The 23,709-nt window shown below is 56.4% G+C and overlaps 1 protein-coding gene across 18 annotated transcripts in view; it reads left to right on the top strand.

Annotated features, from left to right (window-relative positions):
- PPP6R2 (protein phosphatase 6 regulatory subunit 2) overlaps nucleotides 1-23,709 on the top strand; it is a 96,104-nt gene extending 72,395 nt beyond the window's left edge. For 4 of the 18 annotated variants that reach the window (XM_030914386.1, XM_030914385.1, XM_030914392.1 and 1 more), the window contains 16 exons: nucleotides 1,768-1,894; nucleotides 3,013-3,165; nucleotides 11,575-11,784; nucleotides 12,693-12,757; nucleotides 13,657-13,772; nucleotides 15,133-15,218; nucleotides 15,760-15,840; nucleotides 16,234-16,331; nucleotides 16,506-16,563; nucleotides 16,875-16,999; nucleotides 17,308-17,471; nucleotides 18,387-18,546; nucleotides 18,650-18,738; nucleotides 19,513-19,717; nucleotides 22,536-22,772; nucleotides 22,845-23,037. In XM_030914386.1, the coding sequence (XP_030770246.1) occupies nucleotides 1,768-1,894; nucleotides 3,013-3,165; nucleotides 11,575-11,784; nucleotides 12,693-12,757; nucleotides 13,657-13,772; nucleotides 15,133-15,218; nucleotides 15,760-15,840; nucleotides 16,234-16,331; nucleotides 16,506-16,563; nucleotides 16,875-16,999; nucleotides 17,308-17,471; nucleotides 18,387-18,546; nucleotides 18,650-18,738; nucleotides 19,513-19,717; nucleotides 22,536-22,772; nucleotides 22,845-22,893 (2,023 nt within the window). In that variant the 3' untranslated portion in view covers nucleotides 22,894-23,037. Of the gene's footprint in view, nucleotides 1-1,767; nucleotides 1,895-3,012; nucleotides 3,166-11,574; nucleotides 11,785-12,692; nucleotides 12,758-13,656; nucleotides 13,773-15,132; nucleotides 15,219-15,759; nucleotides 15,841-16,233; nucleotides 16,332-16,505; nucleotides 16,564-16,874; nucleotides 17,000-17,307; nucleotides 17,472-18,386; nucleotides 18,547-18,649; nucleotides 18,739-19,512; nucleotides 19,718-20,465; nucleotides 21,337-21,756; nucleotides 22,773-22,844 lie in introns of all 18 variants that reach the window. The other 14 variants (XM_030914394.1, XM_030914391.1, XM_030914390.1 and 11 more) reach the window with 8 other exon arrangements.

Genomic DNA, 23,709 nt, shown 5'->3' with positions numbered 1-23,709 from the left:
GCTGGACACCCTTCTCTGACCCCAGGTAGAAATTTCAGGAAGTGTTTGAAACTGTTTCTCTGGATCACAGTGTGGCCTAGAAGGTCCTCAGGTCATGGAAGGCTAGGCACTACCAAAGCTGTTCAAGCAGTTGAAACTCCGAGGAGGACGCCCATGAGGCGCACATGGAAAGACAGTCGAGTGGAGAGTCTGTGAGGGAGGCACTGGGACGGGGGGTATGGCTGGCCTGCCAGATGCCCAGGAGATCCTATGGGTGTGTCTCGAAAGGGCCATATCAGTGTTCTCTGGGCACTTCCCCTCCTGGCCTGCCCCTGGCCCTTGAACCCCACCATCTGTGGATTCAGGTTCCCCACGTGCCAGCGGGAACCTGATATCTCCAGGACATTTCCGTCGTCTCCGTTCCATCACATGCGACGATGTCTAACTCTCCCAAGGTGACTGTAGCTCCCTTATTTCCGCATTCTGGGGAGAATGTAATTCAGCCCCCAACACTGATAGCCTGTGCTTTTTTAAAGTGAAAGAAAAAGGAACAAATAAGAAAATGACAAGAAATTGACTTAACCCTGGTGGTGAGGTTGTTAGGACTGTCTGTCTCTCTGTGTCTCTCTCTCTCGTACTACCTAATACTTATTTGTTAGTTTATTAACCAAAAATAGTGTTAAAATGTTACCGCTTTTCTCTAGTTAGGCAAGTGGAATATTGATATTTTAATCTTCATAAACCCAGGAAAGCTGAGCCACTTCTGAGGCCCAGGCTCAACCCTACATGTGATGGAGGGGACTGTGTACAAATCAGGAAAACAGAGATAAGCCAGCTGTTTCTCTTTGGTTCTTGTGCTGCTGCTGATGATGGTTTTCAGATGGTGTCTTGCTCTGTCACCCAGGTGGGAGTGTGGTGGCACGATCATATCTCAGTGCGGCCTCAGAGTCCTGAGCTCAAGCCTGTCCCTTGCAAAGTGCTGGGATTATAGGTGTGAGCCACTGCACCTCGCTCTCTGATTTTTAAAATTACTTTGCTTATTACTTTAAAAAATAAGTGATTATGTATTATTTTTACAGCTGGAAAGAGTGTTGAAATAAATATCTCAGAAGACTTGCTTGAAAACACCACAGGGGCTGGGCATGGTGGCTCACACTTGTAATCCCAGCACTTTGGGAGGCCAAGGTGGGCGATCACCTGAGATCAGGTGATCGAGACCAGCCTGGCCAACATGGCGAAATCCTGTCTCTACTAAAAATACAAAAATTAGCCGGGTGTGGTGGTCCATGCCTGTAGTCCCAGCTACTCAGGAGGCTGAGGCAGGAGAATTGCTTGAACCCAAGAGGTGGAGGTTCAGTGAACTGAGATCGCACCATTGCACTCCAGCCTGGGCGATGGAGTGAGACTCCAGCAAAAAGAAAAAAAAAAAAAAGGTCCACACAGGAACAGTGTGAAAGATACAGGGATAGCGGTGAAGGCTTTCAAAGCAGGAGGACGGAGCAGCACCCCCACCGGTGCTGGGGACAGTGAGTCCTGCGCCACTTCCCCGCCTCCATATTCTCGGATGTCACAAGCAAGCATCTTCCTGAGGGTCTTCAGTGCCTTTCTCTTCTACCTGTATCAGTCACCAGATCACGTGTGGAGACCTTGGGTAGCTGCATTCCTCTAGGATTTATTTTTGGGAAAGTTAAGAGGGCTCTTCCTGGAAGAAGAGGGTGCACTGAGTTGCTGGTGAGGTTGGACAGGGCCCTGGTGTCCCCGGTCTCCATCTGCTTTCCTCATCCACAGGACAGAGGGCTTGGTGGACTCCTTTTCTCAGGGACTGGAAAGGTCATACACTGTCAGCAGCAGTGTACTACACGGCATCGAGCCTCGGCTGAAGGACTTCCACCAGCTCCTGCTCAACCCGCCCAAGGTAAATGGCCGTGGTGACTGCTGAGTGCCTTTGGAGGCGTCGCAGGGGAGGTTGATTTGCAGGGAGGAGAACCCACAGGTTGTGCCATAGGAAGCAGAGTGTGGAGTGAATGTGTTCTAAGACAGCCGTTCCCACACCCCCACTTGAGAAGCACCGGGTAGGTGCCAAAACACATTTTCAGGACTGCTCTCCCAGATCTGCAAATGCTCTTCTCTGCCTCTGCAACTGACCTGGAGGTCACCATAGGCCTGGCCTCCAAGTTGAGGGCACCTAGCTAAGGGATGCTCGGCTCCTGAGAGAGGGGACCAGGGGGTGGCAGGGAAGGGGCTCCTGAGAGAGGGGACCAGGGGGTGGCAGGGGAGGCCCTTTGCCCCGCTCAGCAGCACTGGGCAGTGCGTGGGTCATGTTGAGGAGGGTGAAGCACACAAAGGCTCCTCCCGGCTCAGACTGCCAGCCAGGCGACTGCCCATCCTGTCTCACCCTCCCCAGACACAACCCTCCCGCCCCGCTGCGTAGCGCCCTCCTTACCTACAGCTCAGTTCCTCTCACTTGCCACCTTGGTAAGATCCACCTGCCCCACTGGCGAGCCCTGGGGGGGCTGGGATTCTGTTTTGTCAGCCTGGAGCCTTCAGTGAAGAGAAGGCAGACTCATTATGCTGAGTGTGGGGGATCAGAAAAGACCTGCGGCCCATCTGAGGAGGCATTTCCGTCCGTCTCCCCAGAGTGTGTTCATGGGACACTTGTGAACTTGGTGTTCTGAGGTCGTGTCCGCAGAGGGAGCCCCACTGGGCATCCTCAGCGAGGCATCATGCCAAGGGCTCTGGCCTCAGACTGGTGCCACTGGCCCCATCTTGGACATCTCACCCACTGAGGTGCACGGCTCTCTGGCCCCACAGGCTCGGACTGGAGTGCCCGTGAGCATCCTGGGAGCACTCTCGGAGGCCCTGAGGGGAGCAGCAGCCTCTTCACCCCACTGATCCCTTCATTTCTTCTGGCAGACAGCCCTCCCTGAGGAACCCCCACCATGTACCTCACCACCCTAGGCTGGGTCCCAGAGACTCCAGCAGTGGCCTCATTGCTCACAGGGCCTAACTGGGTGGTGCCTTCTGTGTTTGCAGAAGAAAGCGATCCTGACCACCATTGGTGTGCTGGAGGAGCCCCTGGGGAATGCCCGTCTGCATGGCGCCCGCCTCATGGCAGCACTGCTGCACACAAACACACCCAGCATCAACCAGGAGCTCTGCCGGCTCAACACCATGGACTTACTGCTGGTGAGTGGGCCCCTTAGCCCTGCTGCGTGTCTGTGAGCGTGCCGGGCCCGGCTGTGGACTTGTCGGGAGCTGCAGAGTGGGGCCCCAGCATTTGGACAAAGCTCTGCCAAGGGGAGGTTCCAGTCCCAAGTCCCAAGGCTGGACCACAGGTCTCTGGTGGGGCACAGAGCAACAGTGAGGTGTGTCTCAGCTGCAGGCTCACGGGAAGTGACAAGTCTACTGTAGAATTGCCCTGAAAGCAGAAGGCGGATTGCTAGCCCTGTTTGACGGAATGGAGTGACATGTCTGCATCCTTTCTCATGTTCTGACTGAACAACGTAGAACTTACACGGTGGTTATTAAGTATAAAATGTGCTCAAAGAGAAGGTTCCATCTTCCACAATCGAAGGTCAACCTGGCAGTTTTTGTCAAAGCCAGCGGGCAGTGCTTCTCCATCCTGCAGACGGCTTGCATGATGCTCCAGGTGTCTGGGGAGAGGAGAGGGCAGGCGGTGCTGGCGGGCAGTGCCAGTGAGCAGCCCTGGCTGTGGGCAGCAGGCTCCTCTGCAGAGAGCACGGGGCTGCTCCCCTGAGGGCGAGGGGCACTGCCCTAGTGGGTCCTGTCGGCAGACACAGCCTCCCCTCTTCTGCCTGGCTCTGGGGCTCTGCTGGAATCTCCCTGCAATCTTAGTCCCAGGATGAGCCGGCCTCAGAACTGGGCTGGAAATGCTGTCTGGCTCAGAAGTCCTGTCAGCATGTAGAAGTTCTGGGGCACTGCTTTGGCTGTGAGATCCCAGGCTGCTTCAGGGAAGCAGTTACAAAAGACCTACTTTCCTTTTCCCTCTTTTTTTTTTTTTTGACACAGTCTCGCTCTACCGCCAGGCTGGAGTGCAGTGGCACAACCTCGGCTCACTGCAATCTCTGCCTTCTGGGTTCAAGCGATTTTCCTGCCTCAGCCTCTGGACTAGCTGGGATTACAGGCATGCGCCACCACGCCCAGCTAATGTTTTTTGTATTTTTAGTAGAGACGGGGTTTCACCATGTTGGCCAGGATGGTCTCAAACTCCTGACCTCATGAGCCACCCACCTTGGCCTCCCAAAGTGCTGGGATTACAGGCATGAGCCACTGTGCCCGGCCCCTTCTCCCTCTTTAAAAGAATTCTCTCTTCCACTTTCTTCCTGTCTTTTATATTTACTGTGGTAAAATATCATAACATAAACTTGGCTGTTTTAACTATTTTGTGTGTAACTCAGTGCATTCACCATCTTGTACAGCCATTACCATTATCCATATCTAGAAGTTTTTCATTTTTCCAAACAGAAACTCTCTCTCTGTTAAACACTAACTCCCCATTCATTCTCCCTCTCCACAGCCTCTGGCAAACCACCTTTCTCTTTGTCTCTGACTTTGACTGTTCCAGGTATAGTTTATGAGTGGAATCATAAAGTATTATCTTTTTGTGACTGACTGACTTCACTTAGCATTATGTGCCCAAAGCTCATTCAGTATTGTAGTGTATGTCCAAATTTCCTTCCTTTTTAAGGTTGAATAAATACTGTGGGGGGGCCCCACGTTCTGTCCATGCATCCGTCAGTGGGCAGCTGGGTTGCTTCCAGCCTTGGCTGTTGAGAATAAGGCTGCTGTATATGTGGGTGTACAAATACTTGTTTGAGTCCTTACTTTCAGTTCTTTTGGATAAATACCTACGAAGCCAGGTCATGTGACAATTCCATGGTTAATTTTTGAAGCCAGACCTTTCCAAAGTGGCTGCACCATTTTATCCTTCTGTCAGCAAAGGCTCCCCTTTCTCCACATCCTCACCCTCATCCCGCTGACACTTGTCTTCCTTCTTCTGGTGATAGTCATCTGATGTGGATGTGGAACGGTGTCTCTGTGGCTGATGATCGTCATCTGATGTGGATGTGGAACGGTGTCTCCGTGTGGTGCGTGTGGAACGGTGTCTCTGTGTGGCTGATGCTCGTCATCTGATGTGTGTGTGGAACGGTGTCTCCATGTGGTGCGTGTGGAGTGGTGTCTCCGTGTGGCTGATGCTCGTCATCTCATGCGCGTGTGGAACAGTGTCTCCGTGTGGTGCATGTGGAACAGTGTCTCCGTGTGGTGCGTGTGGAACGGTGTCTCTGTGTGGCTGATGCTCGTCATCTGATGTGCATGTGGAACGGTGTCTCCATGTGGTGCGTGTGGAGCGGTGTCTCCGTGTGGTGCATGTGGAACAGTGTCTCCGTGTGGTGCATGTGGAACAGTGTCTCCGTGTGGTGCGTGTGGAATGGTGTCTCTGTGTGGCTGGTGCTCGTCATCTCATGCGCGTGTGGAACGGTGTCTCTGTGTGGCTGATGCTCGTCATCTGATGTGCGTGTGGAACGGTGTCTCCGTGTGGTGCGTGTGGAACGGTGTCTCCGTGTGGTGCATGTGGAACAGTGTCTCCGTGTGGTGCGTGTGGAACGGTGTCTCTGTGTGGCTGATGCTCGTCATCTGATGTGCATGTGGAACGGTGTCTCCGTGTGGTGCGTGTGGAACGGTGTCTCTGTGTGGCTGATGCTCGTCATCTGATGTGTGTGTGGAACGGTGTCTCCATGTGGTGCGTGTGGAGTGGTGTCTCCGTGTGGCTGATGCTCGTCATCTCATGCGAGTGTGGAACAGTGTCTCCGTGTGGTGCATGTGGAACAGTGTCTCCGTGTGGTGCGTGTGGAACGGTGTCTCTGTGTGGCTGATGCTCGTCATCTGATGTGCATGTGGAACGGTGTCTCCGTGTGGCTGGTGCTCGTCATCTCATGCGCGTGTGGAACGGTGTCTCTGTGTGGCTGATGCTCGTCATCTGATGTGCGTGTGGAACGGTGTCTCCGTGTGGTGCGTGTGGAACGGTGTCTCCGTGTGGGTGCGTGTGGAACGGTGTCTCTGTGTGATGACTGATGTTGAACGTCTTCTGCTCGTTGGCCATGTGAATAGCTTTGTTGGAGAAATGTCTAGTCTACCTTCCTTTGACCATTTTTGAATTGAGTTTTTTTGTTTTGTTTTTTAGTTTTAGAAGTTCTTTACATATCCTGGATATTAATCCTTTATCAGATATATACAAGTATTTTCTTTGGGTTATCTTTTTACATTAAAAAAATTGTTTTAGACATAGGGTCTTTGCAGTACAGTGATCGTAGCTCCCTGTAACCTTGAACTCTGGGTTCAAGTGATCCTCCCACCTCAGCCTCCTGAGTAGCTAGAACTGCAGGCGTGCGTCACCACATCCAGCTAATTTTTATATTTTTTGTAGAGATGGGGTCTCACTATGTTTATCAGGCTGTTTTTGAACTCCTGACTTCAAAGTGCTGGAATTAATAGGCGTGAGCCACCAGCCACCTGCCTTTACTCCTTTGACACACAAGTTTTAAATTTTGATGAAATCCAATTTTCTTTTTTTCTTTGTTGCCTGTGCTTTCGGTGTCATATCTAAAAACGTCATTTCCAAATCAGTACCATGAAACTTTTCTTCTGTGCTTCCTTAGAAAAGTTTTATGTTTTCTCTCTGATGTTTAGGTCTTTGAGCCATTTTGAATTAATTTTTGTATCTGGTGTAAGATAAGGGTCCAGCTTCATTCTTTTACGTGGGGTTATCCAGTTTTCCCAGCACTTGTTGAAAAGACTGTCCTAGGCCAGGCACGGTGGCTCACGCCTATAATCTCAGCACTTTGGGAGGCCAAGGCAGGCAGATCACCTGAGGTCAGGAGTTCGTGACCAGCCTGGCCAACATGGCACAACTCCGTCTCTACAAAAAATATAAAAATTAGCCAGGCGTGATGGCGGTGCCTGTAATCCCAACTACTTGGGAGGCTGAGGCAGGAGAATCACTTGAACCCAGGAGGCAGAGGTTTCAGTGAGCCGAGATCGCGCCAGTGCACTCTAGCCTGGGTGACAGAGTAAGATTACGTTTCAAAAAAAAGAAACACTGTCCTTTCCCCCATGAATGCTCTTGGCCTAATTGTTATAAAAACCAGCTGGCTGGCCGGGCGCGGTGGCTCACGCCTGTCATCCCAGCACTTTGGGAGGCTGAGGCAGGTGGATCATGAGGTCAGGAGATCGAGACCATCCTGTAACGTGGTGAAACCTCATCTCTACTAAAAATACAAAAAAGGTAGCCAGACGTGGTCACGGGCGCCTGTAGTCCCAGCTACTCGGGAGGCTGAGGCGGGAGAATGGCGTGAACCCGGGAGGCGGAGCTCGCAGTGAGCTGAGATTGCGTCACTGCACTCCAGCCCGGGCGACAGAGCCAGACTCCATCTCAAAAAAAAAAAACAAAAACCAGCTGGCCGTGTGTGCAATGGTTTCTTGCTGGGCTCCGTTCTATTTCGTTGGTTTGTGTGTCTGTCCTTATGCCAGTGCCACACTATTCTGGTGACTGTAGCTTTGTAGTATGTGGTCAGTGTGAGTTTTCCAACTTTGTTCTTTTTCAAGACTGTTTTGGCTATTCAAAGTCGTCCCTTGAGATTCTGTGTGAATTTGGGGATGGGTTTTTCGATTTTCGCAAAAATGCTGTTGAGATTTTGGGAGGAGTTGCATTGAATTCATAGATCACTTTGGGTAATACTGTCTTCTTAACAATATTAAGTCTTCAATCCGTGAACACAGGTATCTTCCTATTTGTTTATTTATATTTTTGAGACAGAATCTCACTCTGTTGCCCAGGCTGGAGTGCAGTGATGCAATCTCGACTCACCGCAACCTCTGCCTCCTGGGTTCAAACAAGTCTCTTGCCTCAGCCTCCCGAGTAGCTGGGACTACAGGCGTCCCCCCACCATGCCCGGCTAATTTTTTGTATTTTTAGTAGAGACGGGGTTTTACCATGTTAGCCAGGATGGTCTTGATCTCCTGACCTCGTGATCCACCTGCCTCGGCCTCCCAAAGTGCTGGGATTACAGGTGTGAGCCACCGCGCCCAGCCTAGGTCTTTAAATTCTTTTATTTATTTATTTATTTTTTTTTTTGAGACGGAGTCTCACTCTGTCGCCCAGGCTGGAGTGCAGGGTCTTTAAATTCTTGTAGCAGTGTTTTGAAGTTTGCAGTGTACGAATCTTTTATCTCCTTGACTTAATTCTTTTGGATGCTATCAGATATAAAATTGTTTTCTTACTTTCCTTTTTGGATTATTCAGTGCTAGTGTATGGAAATGCAACTGCTTTTTTGTGTGTCAATTTTGTATCCTAGAACTTTGCTGAATTTGTTTATTATCTCTAGCAATTTATGTGGAATATTTAGAATTTTCTATGTGTAAGATCATATCAGGCTGGGTGTGGTGGCTCACGTCTGTAATCCCAGCACTTTGGGAGGCCTAGACGGGAGGATTGCTTGAACCCAGGAGTTTAAGCCCAGCCTGGGCAACATAGTGAGACTTCATCTCTACAAAATAAATGAGAATAAAAATTAGGCAGGTGTGGTGGCACAGATCTGTAGTCCCAGCTATTCAGGAGACTGAAGAGGGAGGATCGCTTGAGTCTGGGAGGTCAGAGCTGCAGAGCCAAGATCACGCCACTGTGTGCACTTCAGCCAGGACAACAGAGCAAAACCCCTGCTTAAAAAAAAAAAAAAAACAAAAAAAATGTCATTTGGGAACAAAGATAATTTTACTTTTGCCTTTACCGTTTGGATGCCTTTTCTTTCTTTTTCTTGCCTAATTGCTCTGGCTAAGACTTCTAAGAGAAGATTGAATAGAAGCGGTGAGAGGGGGCATCCTTGCCTTGCTCCTGATCTTAGAGAAGTTTTCAGTCTTTCAGCATTGAATGTGTTGTCACCTATGAGCTTCTCATAGGTGCCTTTATCATACTGAAGATGTTTCCTTCTGTTTCTAGTTTGAGCGTTTTATCAAGAAAGTACGTTGATTTTTTTTTTTTTTTTTTTTTGAGACAGAGTTTCACTCCTGTTGCCCAGGCTGGAGTGCGGTGGCGTGATCTTGGCTCACTGCAGCCTCTGCCTCCTGAGCTCAAGTGATTCTCCTGCCTCAGCCTCCTGAGTAGCTGGGATTACAGGAGCCCACCACCACGCCTGGCTAATTTTTGTGTTTTCAGTAAAGACGGGTGTCACCACGTTGGCCAGGCTGGTCTCAAACTCCTCACCTCAGGTGATCCACCCTCCTCAGCTTCCCAAAGTGCTGGGATTACAGGTGTTGAGCCACCGCGCCCGGCCTGGCCGTATGTGGAATTGTATCAGATTTTGTTTGTATGAGTTGAGATATCATTTGGCTTCTGTCCTTTACCCTGTTAATGTCGTATATCGATTGATTTTCATATGTGGATCCATCCTTGCATTTGAGGAGCAAATCCCACTTTATCCTGGTATATAATTCTTTTTGTTTGTTTTGTTTTTTGTTTTTGTTTTGTTTTGAGATGGAGTCTCGCTCTGTCGCCCAGGCTGGAGTGCAGTGGCCGGATCTCAGCTCACTGCAAGCTCCGCCTCCCGGGTTTATGCCATTCTCCTGCCTCAGCCTCCCGAGTAGCTGGGACTACAGGCGCCCGCCACCTCGCCCGGCTAGATTTTTGTATTTTTTTTTAGTAGAGACGGGGTTTCACCGTGTTAGCCAGGATGGTCTCGATCTCCTGACCTCATGATCCGCCCATCTCGGCTTCCCAAAGCGCTGGGATTACAGGCTTGAGCCACCGCGCCCGGCCTATAATTCTTTTGATAAGATGCTAAGTTTGGTTTGCTGGTATTTTGCATCCATGTTCATATGGAATATTGGTTTGTAGTTTTCTTTTCTTGTAGTGTCCTTGTCTGGCTTGGTATCGGGGTAATGCTGTCCTCACAGAATGAATTAGAAAATGTTCTCTCCTCTTCAGTTTTTTTGAAGAGTTTGAGAAAGATTGGTGTTAATTCTTCTTCAAATGTGTGGTAGAACTCATTGCCAGGAAATGAAAAACAAACGGCAACAAAATAAATGTTCGGTAGAACTTCCCAGCAAAGTCATCTTGTCTGGGCTTTTCTTTCTTGAGAGGTAGGTCTGACTCCATGTTATAGATGAGGTAACACAGTCAAGCCTCCTCCAGGGTTGCTCAAGGTCACGTGGGCAGAGAAGGTGAAGCTGAGATTTAGGACCATGTTCCTGTGGAGAAGAACATGAAGCAAATGAGCCTCCCGCCTTTCTCTAGCTCCAGCCCCACTGTGTGGAACCAGGGGCTCAAGCTGGAATCCTGGTGTGGAATATCTGCCTCCCCCATTCCCTCCCCACACAGTCCTGCTCCTCCACGGAGGCGGAAGAGGGTCTGAGACACAGGCTGCCGTGGCCCCTGGAATGTAAGAGGCAACAGTGGGGGTGAGTGGGTCAGACCTATGTCCCCCTGTCTGTCCTCGTCTGGAAGAGGCTACATGGGAGGTGAGAGACAGCAGCTGTCCTCGCTCCGCCACCTCTGTCCCCAGGGGAGTGCCTAGGTGGCCAGAGCCTCCTCTGGGCTTCAGCCCGTGCTGCTTAGGTCTGGGCTCCCTTAAGGGGTGTCTGGATATGCCCCTCCCAGTCTCCTGTGTGTGTGGTGGACGATGTGCACACGCCTGCCGTCCTGGGTGGAATCCTCGTGTGCTCGAGAGTCTCACACACTTCCAGTAACTCACAAGAAAGGCAGAATCATAAAGGAACTTTTCACATACTTAGAACTGAAGAATAATAAAAATACTACTTAGCAAAATGTGTAGAATGTAGTTAAAGTTGGTTGTATACGGGGAAATGTAGCCTTTAAAGATAGACTGCAAAAGAAGAAAGGCTACAAATTAATGAGTTCAGCTTCCAACTTAAGGACAGAAGAAGCCAGGCACGGTGGCTCCTGCCCGTCATCCCAGCTCCCGCCCATCATCCCAGCTCCCGCCTATCATCCCAGCTCACGCCTGTCATCCCAGCACTTTGGGAGGCTGAGGCGGGCAAATCACCTGAGGTTGGAAGTTCAAGACCAGCATGACCAACATGGCAAAACCCCATCTCTACTAAAAATAGAAAAATTAGCTGGACATGGTGGCGGGCACCTGTAATCCCAGCTACTTGGGAGGCTGAGGCAGGAGAATCACTTAAACCCAGGAGGCAGGGGTTGCCGTGAGCCGAGATTGCGCCGCTGCACTCTAGCCTGGGAACAGAGCAAGACTCTGTCTCAAAAAAATAAAAAATAAAAAAAATAAACCCGCAGAAAGTAGAAAGAAGATGATGACTCAGATCGGAGCAGAGACTGACGGTCACCCACAGGCAGGAGACGGAAGTGCCCCGTGGCTATTTGAATTTGAAGAAGCTCTGTAACAGAGAGATGAGCCTCAGGAAAACGCCTAAAACTCCTTCCTGGCTGCCCAGACTACTCATGAGGAGTTAGGACGCCATCTTTAGGAAGGGTTTCCCTCACCTTTGTGGTGTAGCTGGCAGGAGAAAACCGACCTAAGACTGTCTTCTGTCCTCTTTACCCAGGACTTGTTCTTTAAGTACACCTGGAATAACTTTCTGCACTTCCAAGTGGAACTCTGCATAGCCGCTATTCTCTCCCACGCTGCCCGCGAGGACAGGACAGAAGCCAGCGGGTCCGAGAGCAGGGCGGAGCCTCTGCATGAGAACGGGAACCGGAGCCTGGAGACCCCCCAGCCTCCCACCAGCCTCCCTGATAACACAATGGTGACCCACGTGAGTCCAAACAGCATCCAGCTTATCAGCGCCAGCTGCGCCCCACTCAGACCGCGTCCACGTCAGCACTGACGTGTGCCAGTCCTCGCTGTGCAGCTGACACGGGGGCAGGGCTTGGAAAAGGGTCCCAGGTGTCTGGTCGGAGGCTCGTAGACAGGGGGCAGGTGTCTGGTCGGAGGCTCGTAGACAGGAGACTTGAGTGGGTCTTGCAGGTCTCATTGCCTTCAGCAGGGTGCTGGTGCCTTCTATGTGCAGGCCTGGCAGGGGTTAGCACTGCAGGGGATGAGTCCAGTCTGGCCTCCAGCTGGACGCCCGGAGAATAAATGCCCAGGGGGCCGGCAGTGTCAGTGGTGGGAACTGCATGGTGGGGAGAGGGTGTTGAGGGACCTGCAGGCCAACCAGGGACCGTCACCCAGATAGCAGGGCCACAGGTGTATCGTAGTGTGAGATGGAGCCCAGGAAAAACATCTCAGGTACAAGAAGTGATCTGTGTCAGGGCCTGGAGGTGAGAAAGTGCTGAGGACACACTGCCCTAGTTGTTCGCTCTGGACACGGAGGAAGAGGGTAGGAGAGTGACCAAAGTCGGGGGCAACTGAGAGATGCGGAGAAGGCCCAGAGGAAGGCAAGGGTCAGGGGGCAATTCCAGGAGTCAGAGGAGAAGGGAGAGGGTCCTTTTCTCAGGCTTCATCTTCAGGGCGCTCAGCAGTATGAGCCACTGAACAGCACCCTCCTCTGGTGTTTGGTGAGGACCATGGAGGCGGAGGCTGTGCGTGTGCAGCAGTTAAGGGCCTGCAAAGTCCACACAGACGTGGTGGCTGCCAGCCAGCCCTGCCCAGTCCAGGGATGGGTGGAGGAGTGCCTGCCTCCTTCAGACCCTGACTCACGCTGCCCCCTACCCCACCCACCAGCTGTTCCAGAAGTGCTGCCTGGTGCAGAGGATCCTGGAGGCCTGGGAAGCCAACGACCACACACAGTAAGAGCCACTCGGACATGGAGGGACCCCGCCTGGCCAGTCAGGGATGCAGAGACGCACCTCACCCAAGCCCTGGTGGCACTGCGTGCAGGACTGCAGGAGCAGGCGGAGTGTCGGGTGTGCGATGTGGCCCCACACTCTGGGGCTGCCGTGCAAGGGGCCCTCCTACTGGGCGGACAGCTGCAAATGCTACTTGGGGAGGGGACACGGGGAGCTGACAGGAAGCGGTCCCGTGCCCACCAGGCACCTGCTCTGGGCCCCGCCCAACCTGATTTGCCTAGGCTTTGCCAAACTCTTGTGAGTCCCCTGTCCATTCCTGATCTTCCCCGAGAACTCAGGCCCTCCATCAGCACTCGCACGCGGGGATACATTATTTTGGTCTTTCCGTGTCTGCTGCTTAATGGGTGCTCCCTCTGGTCAGAACACGTCCTGCTTATTGTCCTTGGCCCAGAGCCATCTGTGGGGGAAGCAGAGCCTGAGCTGGGCTGCACAGCATGGAGGTCCTGCCCGCCCCTCCCTGCAGGGTGCTGAGCCTGAGCTTTGTAGCTGACAGGGTGCGCTCACCTCCTGTGCCACTGCCGCCACTAGCGGGGCTTAGGCCATGCCACGGCCTTTCTGCCTCCGTTTCCCTGTCTGTAAAATGGGGTGAGAGCGGTGTCTGTCTCCTCGTCTGTCTCAGTGGCACTTTTGGTGTTGAGGTTGGGGTGAGCCTCTGCACGTGGCAGGTGCTGCTCAAACAGAAGCGTCCTGGAGGGAGGGCCGGGGGCGCGAGCACTGGGCAGAGGCTGGGCACTTGCTCTGGAAGTGAACCTGGAGGCCTCTGCCACTTGCTTCTCTGGGTCGTGGGTCTGGCAAGGTCGGGACTAGGAGGCTGCCCTGATGGTGCCTGTTGCTTTCAGGGCAGCGGGTGGCATGAGACGTGGGAACATGGGCCACCTCACACGGATCGCCAACGCGGTGGTGCAGAACCTGGAGCGGGGCCCTGTGCAGACGCACATCAGCGAGGTCATCCGAGGTGAGCCCCCAACCCGATCATCCTTCTGCTGGTCACGGGCACCGGGGCCCCAAAGGAGCTGCCGCCTGAGGCTGCCCTCTGCCCGTCAGCAGGTGCTGACTGCACTGACAGTGAGAGACCCCGTGGCTGCCTCTGCCTCTCACTTCACACATCAGATATCTCCTCAGGAGGGCCTGGGTCTCATGGGTCAGTTCTGTTGGGCGGACTTCTGTGGAGACCCTGCCAGGCGTCAGCATGTGGCACAAGAGACAGTCCTGCCGGGGCAGTTGGTGACTCTGGAGCTGGTGCTCAGTAGCCATTAGCACCGCCAGGCTCCTTGCAGCTCATGGAGCCCCGCCTGGCTGGGCTGTCCTGGCCGCGTGCTCTGCGCTCAGGTGATCCGAGAGTCTCCTTCTCACTCAGGTGTGAGACTTCCTAGCACAAGTCTCAGGGGAGCAGGGAGCAGCCTGTTTCTTAAGAACACAGTGGGTTAGATGGGCACAGGCACAGCACATGTGTGGCAGAGGCGGGCCCAGCACATGTGTGGCAGAGGCAGGCACAGCACATGTGTGGCAGAGGCGGGCCCAGCACGTGTGTGGCAGAGGCAGGCCCAGCTGTGGCCCCTCCTCCCTATACCTGTATAAGGTGAAGAAGCTCTGGATAGCCCTCCCTGCACCCCAGGACCATAGTGAGGGGTCTCCTGGGTTGGGCTCCATTAGGCCCTGGCGAGGTCAGGCCCGCCGGCAGCTGTCATAAATAATAAAAGGGCAGGAGGAGCTTCCCGACATCCTGGAGGGCAAAGCACATGGGTAGAGGTCAAGGCCAGGAACGGCTCTCCAGGGCAGGGGCAGTGTAGGGAGGCGAGGGGCAAGCAGGAAGCCCTTGGGTCATCCCACACGATCTCCAGATTGTGAGTCCTTCCAGGGCTCTGACCTCCCCGGAAAAATAGACACGACGCGTGCCTAGGCCTGTGGGCTGCTGCTGAGTTTGGGCCTGTGATGTGGGGAGAAGGAAGCTGGCTGCTTTCTCAGATTCTGTTCCACGGCTTCTGCATTTCTGGGAGTTCCTCACCCTGGGCTTCCGCACCAGCAGACTTGGAACTCGGATGCCCGTTGGGGTCTCCATAGGGGCAGATGTACCCACCACCCTTCCCACAGTTGCTGCACCTCAATCTCAATGGGGCCCCAGGTCCCTCCGGACACATAGCTATGCTGCCTCCTTCCCATCCAGCAAAGCCCATGCTTCAGGCCCTCAGACAGACTGACTGCAGTAGCAGCGCCCCATCCTCCTGGACCCGCGATGTACCTGCCATAGCTCCCGCGTGCCCTGTGCCATCTGCACGGGGTCTCCCAGGGCTCACCAGGCAGCACTTCCCTTGCAGGGCTCCCTGCGGATTGCCGTGGCCGCTGGGAGAGCTTCGTGGAGGAGACACTGACAGAGACGAACCGCAGGAATGCTGTGGACCTGGTGAGGAGGCCCGGGGCTGCCCCTCGGCACGTGCACGGTGCTGGGACGCCGTCCGACGCTCCTGCCTTTGCCCTGAGGCAGAGGCCAAGGGAGGCACAAGGGCCGCACACCTGCCTGCTCCTGTTGCACGCGGTGGCCCTGCGTAGCCCGCAAGTGTGCAGTGTGTCCTCTGGGCTGGTGTCCGTAACAGGGACCCTGTCCTGTGCCACACCAGGGCTGGGTCTCTGAGGACCTGTGCAGAGCCGGTGTTGGCCTCAGGTCCCTTCCCTCCCACTCCAGGAGCTGTAGCTTATTGGCAGAGGGCCCCTTTTGCCTGAGACCCACAACCTGCCCCCTGCACATGGAGGTTGGGCTGTCACGGGGCCTTGGCCTCACCTGGGCACCTTACACAGCACGGCCTCCGGGGCCCAGAGATCTGACGAGTGACGTGCTGGGCGGGGTCTGGGAGCTCTGGGCTGGGCAGGGTCCTGGGCGCTGGGCTGGGTGGGGTCTGGGGCGCTGGGCTGGCTCACACGCCCACCCCGTCTGGCCTGTGTTTTAGGTGAGCACTCACCACCTTCACTCCTCGAGTGAGGACGAGGACATTGAGGGTGCTTTCCCTAACGAGCTGTCCCTTCAGCAGGTGAGGGCGTGGCCGGCACCTGTGTGCGCTGCGCTTGGTCCTCCAGACGAGTCTGATGGCATCTCACTAGCAAAGGGGAGAGGGGGCTCGTCTCCGAGCACGTATGGGGCGGGGTGGGTCTGAGGGGAGAACCCCAAAGTCACTCCACCTTGATGAGAGCACTGAGAACACAGCAGATGGACTCCAAAGTCAGAATATGGGGCGTATCTCAGATGTGACCGCAGCGGGCGCGCAGCCTGAGTTTTGGTAGAATCGTGAGCCCTGAACAGTCAGAGTTGACTGCCGGCTTTTGCTGGAGGAGAAGCTCCTGAACAACTAGAGAGCCTGTGGTTCCAAAGAACAGCCTCCAGGCCTGAGGCTGCTCCATGACCGGCGTTCCTCCCTCCCTCCCAGGCCTTCTCTGACTACCAGATCCAGCAGATGGCGGCCAGCTTTGTGGATCAGTTTGGCTTCAATGATGAGGAGTTTGCAGACCAGGACGACAACATCAAGTGAGTCTTCTTGGACGCCCGTCCTCGCCGCTGGGGTCCCATGGGGGCAGCTCCCTGAGGCCTTGCCGGGAGTGCGGCCTGATGTCCGCAGTTAGCACCGGGGGAGGAGCACTGCGGCCCCCGACGAGCAGCGAGGAGGCAGGAGCGCTGAGACCACTCTCCTTGCTCTTGCAGTGCCCCATTTGACAGGATCGCAGAGATCAACTTCAACATCGACGCTGACGAGGACAGTGTGAGCCAGCGGGGCTGTGTGGGACTGTGCGGGGCTGTGTGGCGTGCGGGCACCCTTTTCCCAGGCAGCTCAGGCCGCGCCCATGGCTCGGTCTCCCGTGGGCCTGTGGTCTGCCGTGGGCCTATGTGGTGGGGCTGGGAGAGGCCCCTCTGTGGAGCTTGGAACAGTCGCTTTCCTTGCCCCTCCCCATCCTGCCCTCCAGCCCGGGGCTCCCACACCCTGAACTAAGCCCATCTGGGAGCCCTTTGGGGAGAGCACCTCCTGTCTCCCCCAGACCCTCTGGAAACTGACCTTGGCGTTTTACTCTGCAGCCCAGCGCAGCTCTGTTTGAGGCCTGCTGCAGCGACCGCATCCAGCCCTTTGATGACGATGAGGATGAGGACATCTGGGAGGACAGTGATACTCGCTGTGCCACCCGGGTGATGGCCAGAGCCAGGTGCGGGGCCCGCCCATCCCCCAAAGCCTCTGCCGAGGAGGTGCAGCCCCCAGGACACCCGTCAGATACCCCGACACCCTGCTATTTGTTACTCTGGCTCGCGGAGCAGGCACACCTGTCCTGCAAGTTCTGGGGCCCAACGCAGCGGGTGACCCTGAGGAGCCCGGAGCTGAGGCCTAGAGCGACTCCTGCTCCTCTCTCGAGACAATCTGTGCTCACCCTCAGCCCCGAGCCTGGGGCTGTCCCTGACCCTCAACGTTAGGCGTCCGTCCTGGGCCACCAGGCATCTGACTCTGAGTCTCCCCCAGGTTTGGAGCCCCCCATGCTTCAGAGAGCTGCTCAAAGAATGGCCCAGAGCGCGGAGGCCAGGACGGGAAGGCGAGCTCAGAAGCACACGGAGATGCACCTGGGGCAGGTGCCCCCCCGGCCCCTGGGAAGAAGGCAGCCCCCCCTGTGGAGGGTGACTCAGAAGGTGGCGCTGGGGGCCGGAGCCGGGGCCGTGGGTGTCGGGGACAGGACATGGTACCCTGGCCTGGGTGTTGTAGAGGCTTCATTTAGGGCTCACTGTGGCCCGGAGCCTGCATCCCCAGCTCTTTCCCAGCCATCCTGAGTAGGGGTCTGTGCTGCCCTGTGCCCAGCACAAGGTGGTCTCCTGGCCCTGCCTCTTGATTGTGGTCACTCAGCCACGTCGCCAAGGCTGGTGGGTGGTGTCCACCTAGTCTTCATCGTCCACCCGGCCCCCACGAAATCGGGCACGGGCCTGACGCCCTTCCCAGCACAGCAGCTCAGGCTGGCCACCACCCTCACAGCCTACGTTTGTGGCAGGAGCTGGTCCACCCCACAGGCCGCACGGCTGATAAGATCCCTCTCCTTACTCCTGCCTTGGAGGCAGCACTGAGGCACTCAGGACTTTGCGGAGGAACAGGAATCTCTGTTAGGAGGTGCTCAGCTCTTAGCTGAGACTGACAGAGCAAGGGTGACACCCTGGGGAAGCAGGAACATCCCAGATAGGAGGGAGGCACCCCATCCTCGAGGCCAGGGAGGGGCCCGTGGTGCTCGGTGAGCTGCCATCTCTGTCGGTTGCTGGGTAGGGCAGGGCAATGGTGTCACCTCCACAGTCAGTTCAGCCCTGCTGGAGGCCTGGGGGCCCTTAGGCGCCTCCCTGAGCCCCGGGTCACACGCCCCATGGTGTTGGCAGCTTGTCAGGACCCTCAAGCTGCCCCATTGCTCTCTGAGGGGCTGATGGGCACTGCCCAGCCCTCCGTCCTGGATCAGCTCTATGTTCCTGTCAACCTCTGTGGGGCCCCCGGGGTGGGGGCGCTGCCTTCCCTTTGCCTGCAGCACCCCAGGCAGGCCTGCCCACACCTGACCCGTCTCTCTCCCCCAGCAGGCGCCATGTGGACGGCAGTGTTTGAGGAGCCAGCGAACTCGACACCCACAGCCCCAGGAGTGGTGAGGGACGTGGGTTCCAGCGTGTGGGCAGCTGGCACCTCAGCTCCAGAGGAGAAAGGCTGGGCCAAGTTCACCGACTTCCAGCCCTTCTGCTGGTAACAAATGCGCTGGCAGGAGGGGGCCGTGCCAGGAAGTGCCCGTCAGGGTCAGGAGGCGCCCGTCCCCCGGGACTGACCCTGTCCTCGTGCTTGCCTGCAGCTCCGAGTCAGGGCCCAGGTGCAGCTCTCCAGTGGACACAGAACGCAGCCGGGCTGAGGGCAGCCGAAGCCAAGGCCCTGAGAAAGCCTGTGAGTAGGAGTAGTGCAGGCAGCACCCAGGCTGCTGCAGAGGCCCAGCCTTGCCCAGTTTAAGGCCTGAGGCCAGCTGGCCGCCCTCCTTGGGGGCAGTGGGAGGTGGTGGCCAGGGCCCCGCATGCTGCTGGGCCTCTGGTGACATTGGGGTTTGATACAGCAGTGGGACTGGAGCAGCCACGTGCAGATGGGGAGGCCCCCAGAGGGGAGGCAGCAAGGCCATCGGGCTGGCCCCAAGCCCGGTCTGAGTAGGTGGCACAGCCCAGGCCTGCACCCTGGGTTCTGGCCAGCAGCCCCAGGACCCCAGTATTGAGATGTGTGTGGGTGGGGTGCTGGCAGGAAGCCGTTCTGGGGCCTGATGAGAGCCCCTGGCCCCTAGCCCCCTAGTCAGGCTCAGAAGCTCCCCCAGATAAGGCTGAGAGCTCCAGATGAGTGACAGCTGGCTGCCAACACTGGTGTCCCAGGTGCTTGAAGGAGCTGTGGCAGGACCACACGAGGCGGAGCGGGCCCCTCCCTGAGCCTCTGCGTCCTCCTGTGAGACCAAGGCGTGTTGCCCTGTATCATGGGGGAGGCAACAGGGTTGCTTGTGTGGAGACCCCATGGCAGGCGCGTGAGCCTGTCTGCCTCATCATGTGGCTCCCACACGGGCACACGTGTGCAGGCAACAGGCTGCATGTGAGAGGCCACATGTATGGGGGCCCTATGGCCAGGGTGGCCGTGCCTCATGGCCCCTCCTGCCTCACTGGACAGCACAGGCCTCCTCCTTTGCAGTCAGCCCAGCTTCTCCATGTGCCTGGAACGTGTGTGTCACCAGGAAGGCCCCCCTGCTGGCCTCTGACAGCAGCTCCTCCGTGGGCTCCGACAGCGAGGACGACTACCAGAAGGCAGCGAGTGCCGTGGACGCCGTGAGCAGGGGTCCCGGCCGGGAGGCCCCCCCGCTGCCCACAGTGGCCAGGACAGAGGAGGCTGTTGGCAGGTGTGTGGGGCGTGGGGAGCGGGGCGGGCCTGCCCAAGTGCAAAGGGTGCGGCTTCCAGGCTGTCCCCAGGTCTCAGCTCCCCCCAGAGCAGGCTGAGGCCAGGCCAGAGGTCTTCCCCACACTGCTTCCCCCATGGCCTTGTGACCCCTCAGAGGCTGGCTCAGGGGTGGTGATGCCTACGCATTTAAGTGGAGGCCGGATGGGAGGAGTGTGGGGGCTCGTTTCTCAGACAGAACATGTGTTCTCCGTCGTGAGTGGTTAAGACAAGAAGACAGGGCCTGGATGGCCCAGACAGTCCTCCAGGGACTTGAGGGAGCAGCCCCTACCCCAGATCCCAGTTGGAGAGAACAGCCCAGCTCTTGGGGCTCTGGGCCTGGCTGAGCCACCTGGGATCTGGGTACCCTGGGTGGTCAGGGAGGGGCACAGACAAATTTAAGTCCGGCAGGCGAGCAGGCATCTGTGGAGCTCACGCAGACCTCGCCCGCTGCTCCGCTTCCACGGGAGGCCTGAGATCCCCAGACGCCTCAGAAGCAGGACAGTAGAATGGGGGCGGGGGCCTCAGGACTGCATTTGGGGCGTCCAGACGCTGAGAGTTGGAGGCAGCTTGCAGGTGGGCAGAGGCCCAGGCTCCCTTGAGCCCCCAAGAGCCATTCGTGGGGAGAGAGTGGAGAGGAAGGCGCTCCCTGTGAGGAGGCTGGAGTCTGGCCGGCCCTTCCAGCAAGCTGAACCCCATCCATCCCTCCACAGGAAGAAGGTCCCTGGCATTCTTCAGTGAACAGATACCACTCTGGCCTCTGGGGTCAGGGGGTGGGAGATTAGCAGGAGGGCAGGACAGATGGGGTAGATGCCAGGGCCAGGTAAACCTAAGGGGGAGGGTAGGACTGGGCTTGATGGGGGGAGGAGGGTGCACCTGGCAAGGGGACAGCTATGCAAAGGCCCTGGGGCCTGAGCTCCCAGTAGGTCCAGGCAACAGTGGGGAGGTCCTTGGACTGGATTTCTCTAGGAGGGGACAAGGTGCCTGTCACCTGGTGGTATATCCCAGTCCCTCCTGGCTCTGTGGTTGTGAAGGGCCTGCCTGGAGCAGGGTGAGGATGCCCCCCAGCCTCACCGCCCAGTGCAGCTCAGCCTGCATGCGTCCCACCTGTGCTGCCCTCCCCTCACATGTGGAACAGGTCTGACACCTCAGAGCGTCTTGCTCGCTGACCCCCGGCAGTCCTGGAAGGTCTGTGTGGTACTGGGGCTCCGGGCATCTCCCCCAGCCAAGCTGCAAGCTCAGCACCAGGCTGGCTCTCCCTGCCCTGTTGACCGGCAGGCCCCGTCTGTGCTCACAGCTTCTCCCCGTTTGGCCACCCTGTCCTCAGGGCATCTGCAGCAAGTGGGGGGCATAGCACGGGAACGGGGCCAATGCCACAGCAGTGGATGTCCTGATGCCGAAGTCGCTGGGAAGCCCAGGCCAGAGCCCCTCGGGTTGAGAGTCATACAGAGTTTCTGCGTGGGCTTCAGTCCTTCTTAGTCACTGAAAATAATTTTTTTTGTTTTGTTTTTGAGATGGAGTCTTGCGCTGTTGCCCCGGCTGGAGTGGGTATGATCTCGGCTCACTGCAACCTCTGCCTCCCAGGTTCAAGCGATTCTCCTGCCTCAGCCTTCCGAGTAGCTGGGACCACAGGCGCCCGCCACCACGCCCGGCTGATTTTTGTATTTTTAGTAGAGATGGGTTTCACCATATTGGCCAGACTGGTCTGGAACTCCTGACCTCGTGATCCACCTGCCTTGGCCTCCCCAAGTGCTGGGATTACAGGCGTGAGCCACCACGCTCAGCCTAGTCACTGAAATTCTTAACAGTCTTTACCCAGCCAGGCACAGTAGCTCCTGCCTGTAATCCCAGCAGTTTAGGAGGCCAGGGCAGGCGGATCACGAGGTCAGGAGTTCCAGACCAGTCTGGCCAATATGGTGAAACCCGTCTCTACTAAAAATACAAAAATTAGCTGGGCGTGGTGGCGGGCGCCTGTGGTCCCAGCTACTCGGAAGGCTGAGGCAGGAGAATCACTTGAACCAGTGAGCTGAGATTGCACCATTGCACTCCAGCCTGGGCGTCAGAGACTATGTCAACCAAAACAAACCTTTACCCACTTTTCCTAAACAACCCGTAAAAAACTTTGCTCTGAAAAGCGGGGAATATTATTGTGCAAAGTAAGTTGCTTTTTTCCACGGGGCTGTCTGCATAAAACTTGCCACACTTAGAGCTCTGCCTGCACCGTCCTGACGACCCAGCCTGCAGGTGAGCTTCCTCGCACCCCCACCTGACCTGAGCGCCCCTCGCCGGGTCAGACACTCAGTGTCCTCGCCCAGCAGGAGGCCAGAGGGCCCATCTGCTGCTCGTGGCCAGGCTGGGCCTTGGGGTGCCTGACCCCCTCCAGAGCGAGCCCCTTAGATACCCGGCAGGATCCTCTCTCCCCTCCCGTCCCTCAGGCGGTTTCCCCACACTGCCCAGTGTAAGGCTGACGTTGAGATCACGGCACAGGAGCCTCAGGGGCCCTTGGAGAATGAGGCGCTTGATGAGCAGGATCTGAGCGCCGCCTGGAAGGAGGTTTGAGGTCATCAGTGGACAGGCAGCTTGTCCCAGTACTTGGAACTCGGGGCCGCAGAGCTGCCTCGCTGGGCACAACCTGGGCCACCCCACAGAGGGCAGGAGTGGGAGGGGCCAAAGATGGTGCTCCAGGCCACCTGGACCTTTTTGTCCAGCTGGTCCTTCGGCATGCGTTGGGGTGGCACTGAGGGTGGGGGTGCCCATAACCAGAGCCCATGTCTGCCACGCAGGGCCGAGTGTCCTGACAGCCGGCTGTTAGACCCTGCCTGCCCCGCGCCAAAGGAAGTGACCGCTGCCCCAGCTGTGGCTGCTGTGGCCATCACCACAGCATTGAGCAAGGCTGGCCCCGCCATACCCACCCCAGCAGTCTCTTCTGCAGTGGCCGTGGCGGTCCCCCTAGGGCCCATCATGGCAGTCACAACAGCCCCAGCCATGATGGCCACCCTGGGGACAGTGACAAAGGACAGGTGAGCAGGTTGAGTGTGGGGGTAGGGGGTGCCCGCAGCCCGCACGGCTCCAACCCCACCCCATTCCTCCAGGAAGACAGATGCCCCGCCGGAAGGAGCTGCCTTAAATGGCCCAGTGTGATGCTGCTGCCGCCCGGCCACGGCCCGCCCTGGTCAGGCTGCATCCTTAATCGAGAAAACTACCTGGTGATGCAATCTTTTTTTTTTTTAATTTAATTTAATTTTAAAATAAATGCTGCATTGGTAAAGCTGGCAGTTGAAACCAGTTGGACGGCCCAGCTTGCGTCTCTTCTGCCTGAGTGGGCCTCTCAGGTCACTCGTGCCCTGCTGGAGGACAGAGGGGCACCTCAGCCACCCCCAGGCCCGGAGCACAGCAATAAGGTCTGCCTGCAGGAGCCGGGTGGGGGTGGGGGGCAGGACCCTGAGATGCCACCAGGATCTGATGGGCCAGGAAGGGCGTGGACTTGGAGGCTGTTTTTAGAGACTTTTTTAAAGAATACAGAAGGAGCCAAGCTTTTTTGCACTTTGTATCCAGCTGCAAGCTCAGGGCAGAGTCAAGGGCCTGGGCTGGGGACACCCGACTCACAGGAATGCATACGGGCCTCAGACCCTTGCAGCTGCCCAGTAGCCCTTGGAGCTGGCACTGAACCAGGCTGCAAGATTTGACTGCCTTAAAAACACAAGGCCCTCTGGGCCTGGCAGGGATGTCCCTGTGCCCAGCACAGGGTGCCTGGCGGGGGAGACCACAGGTATGCAGGTGGGGGGGCCATGGCTTGGCACTGGGGGCTTGAAGACTGGTTTCTAGCACTACTGGTCATGGCCATGTTGTCCTAAAAGGGTCCAGAAGATTATTTTACGTTGAGTCCATTTTTAATGTTCTGATCACCTGACAGGGCACCCAAAACCCCCAACTCCCAATAAAAGCCGTGACGTTCGG

This window comes from Rhinopithecus roxellana, chromosome 13 (assembly GCF_007565055.1).
Source record: "Rhinopithecus roxellana isolate Shanxi Qingling chromosome 13, ASM756505v1, whole genome shotgun sequence".
In the NCBI taxonomy this organism is placed as follows: Eukaryota; Metazoa; Chordata; class Mammalia; order Primates; family Cercopithecidae; genus Rhinopithecus; species Rhinopithecus roxellana.
The sequence above is the reverse complement of the archived record's forward strand: the minus strand, read 5'-3'. Positions and strand labels throughout refer to the sequence as shown.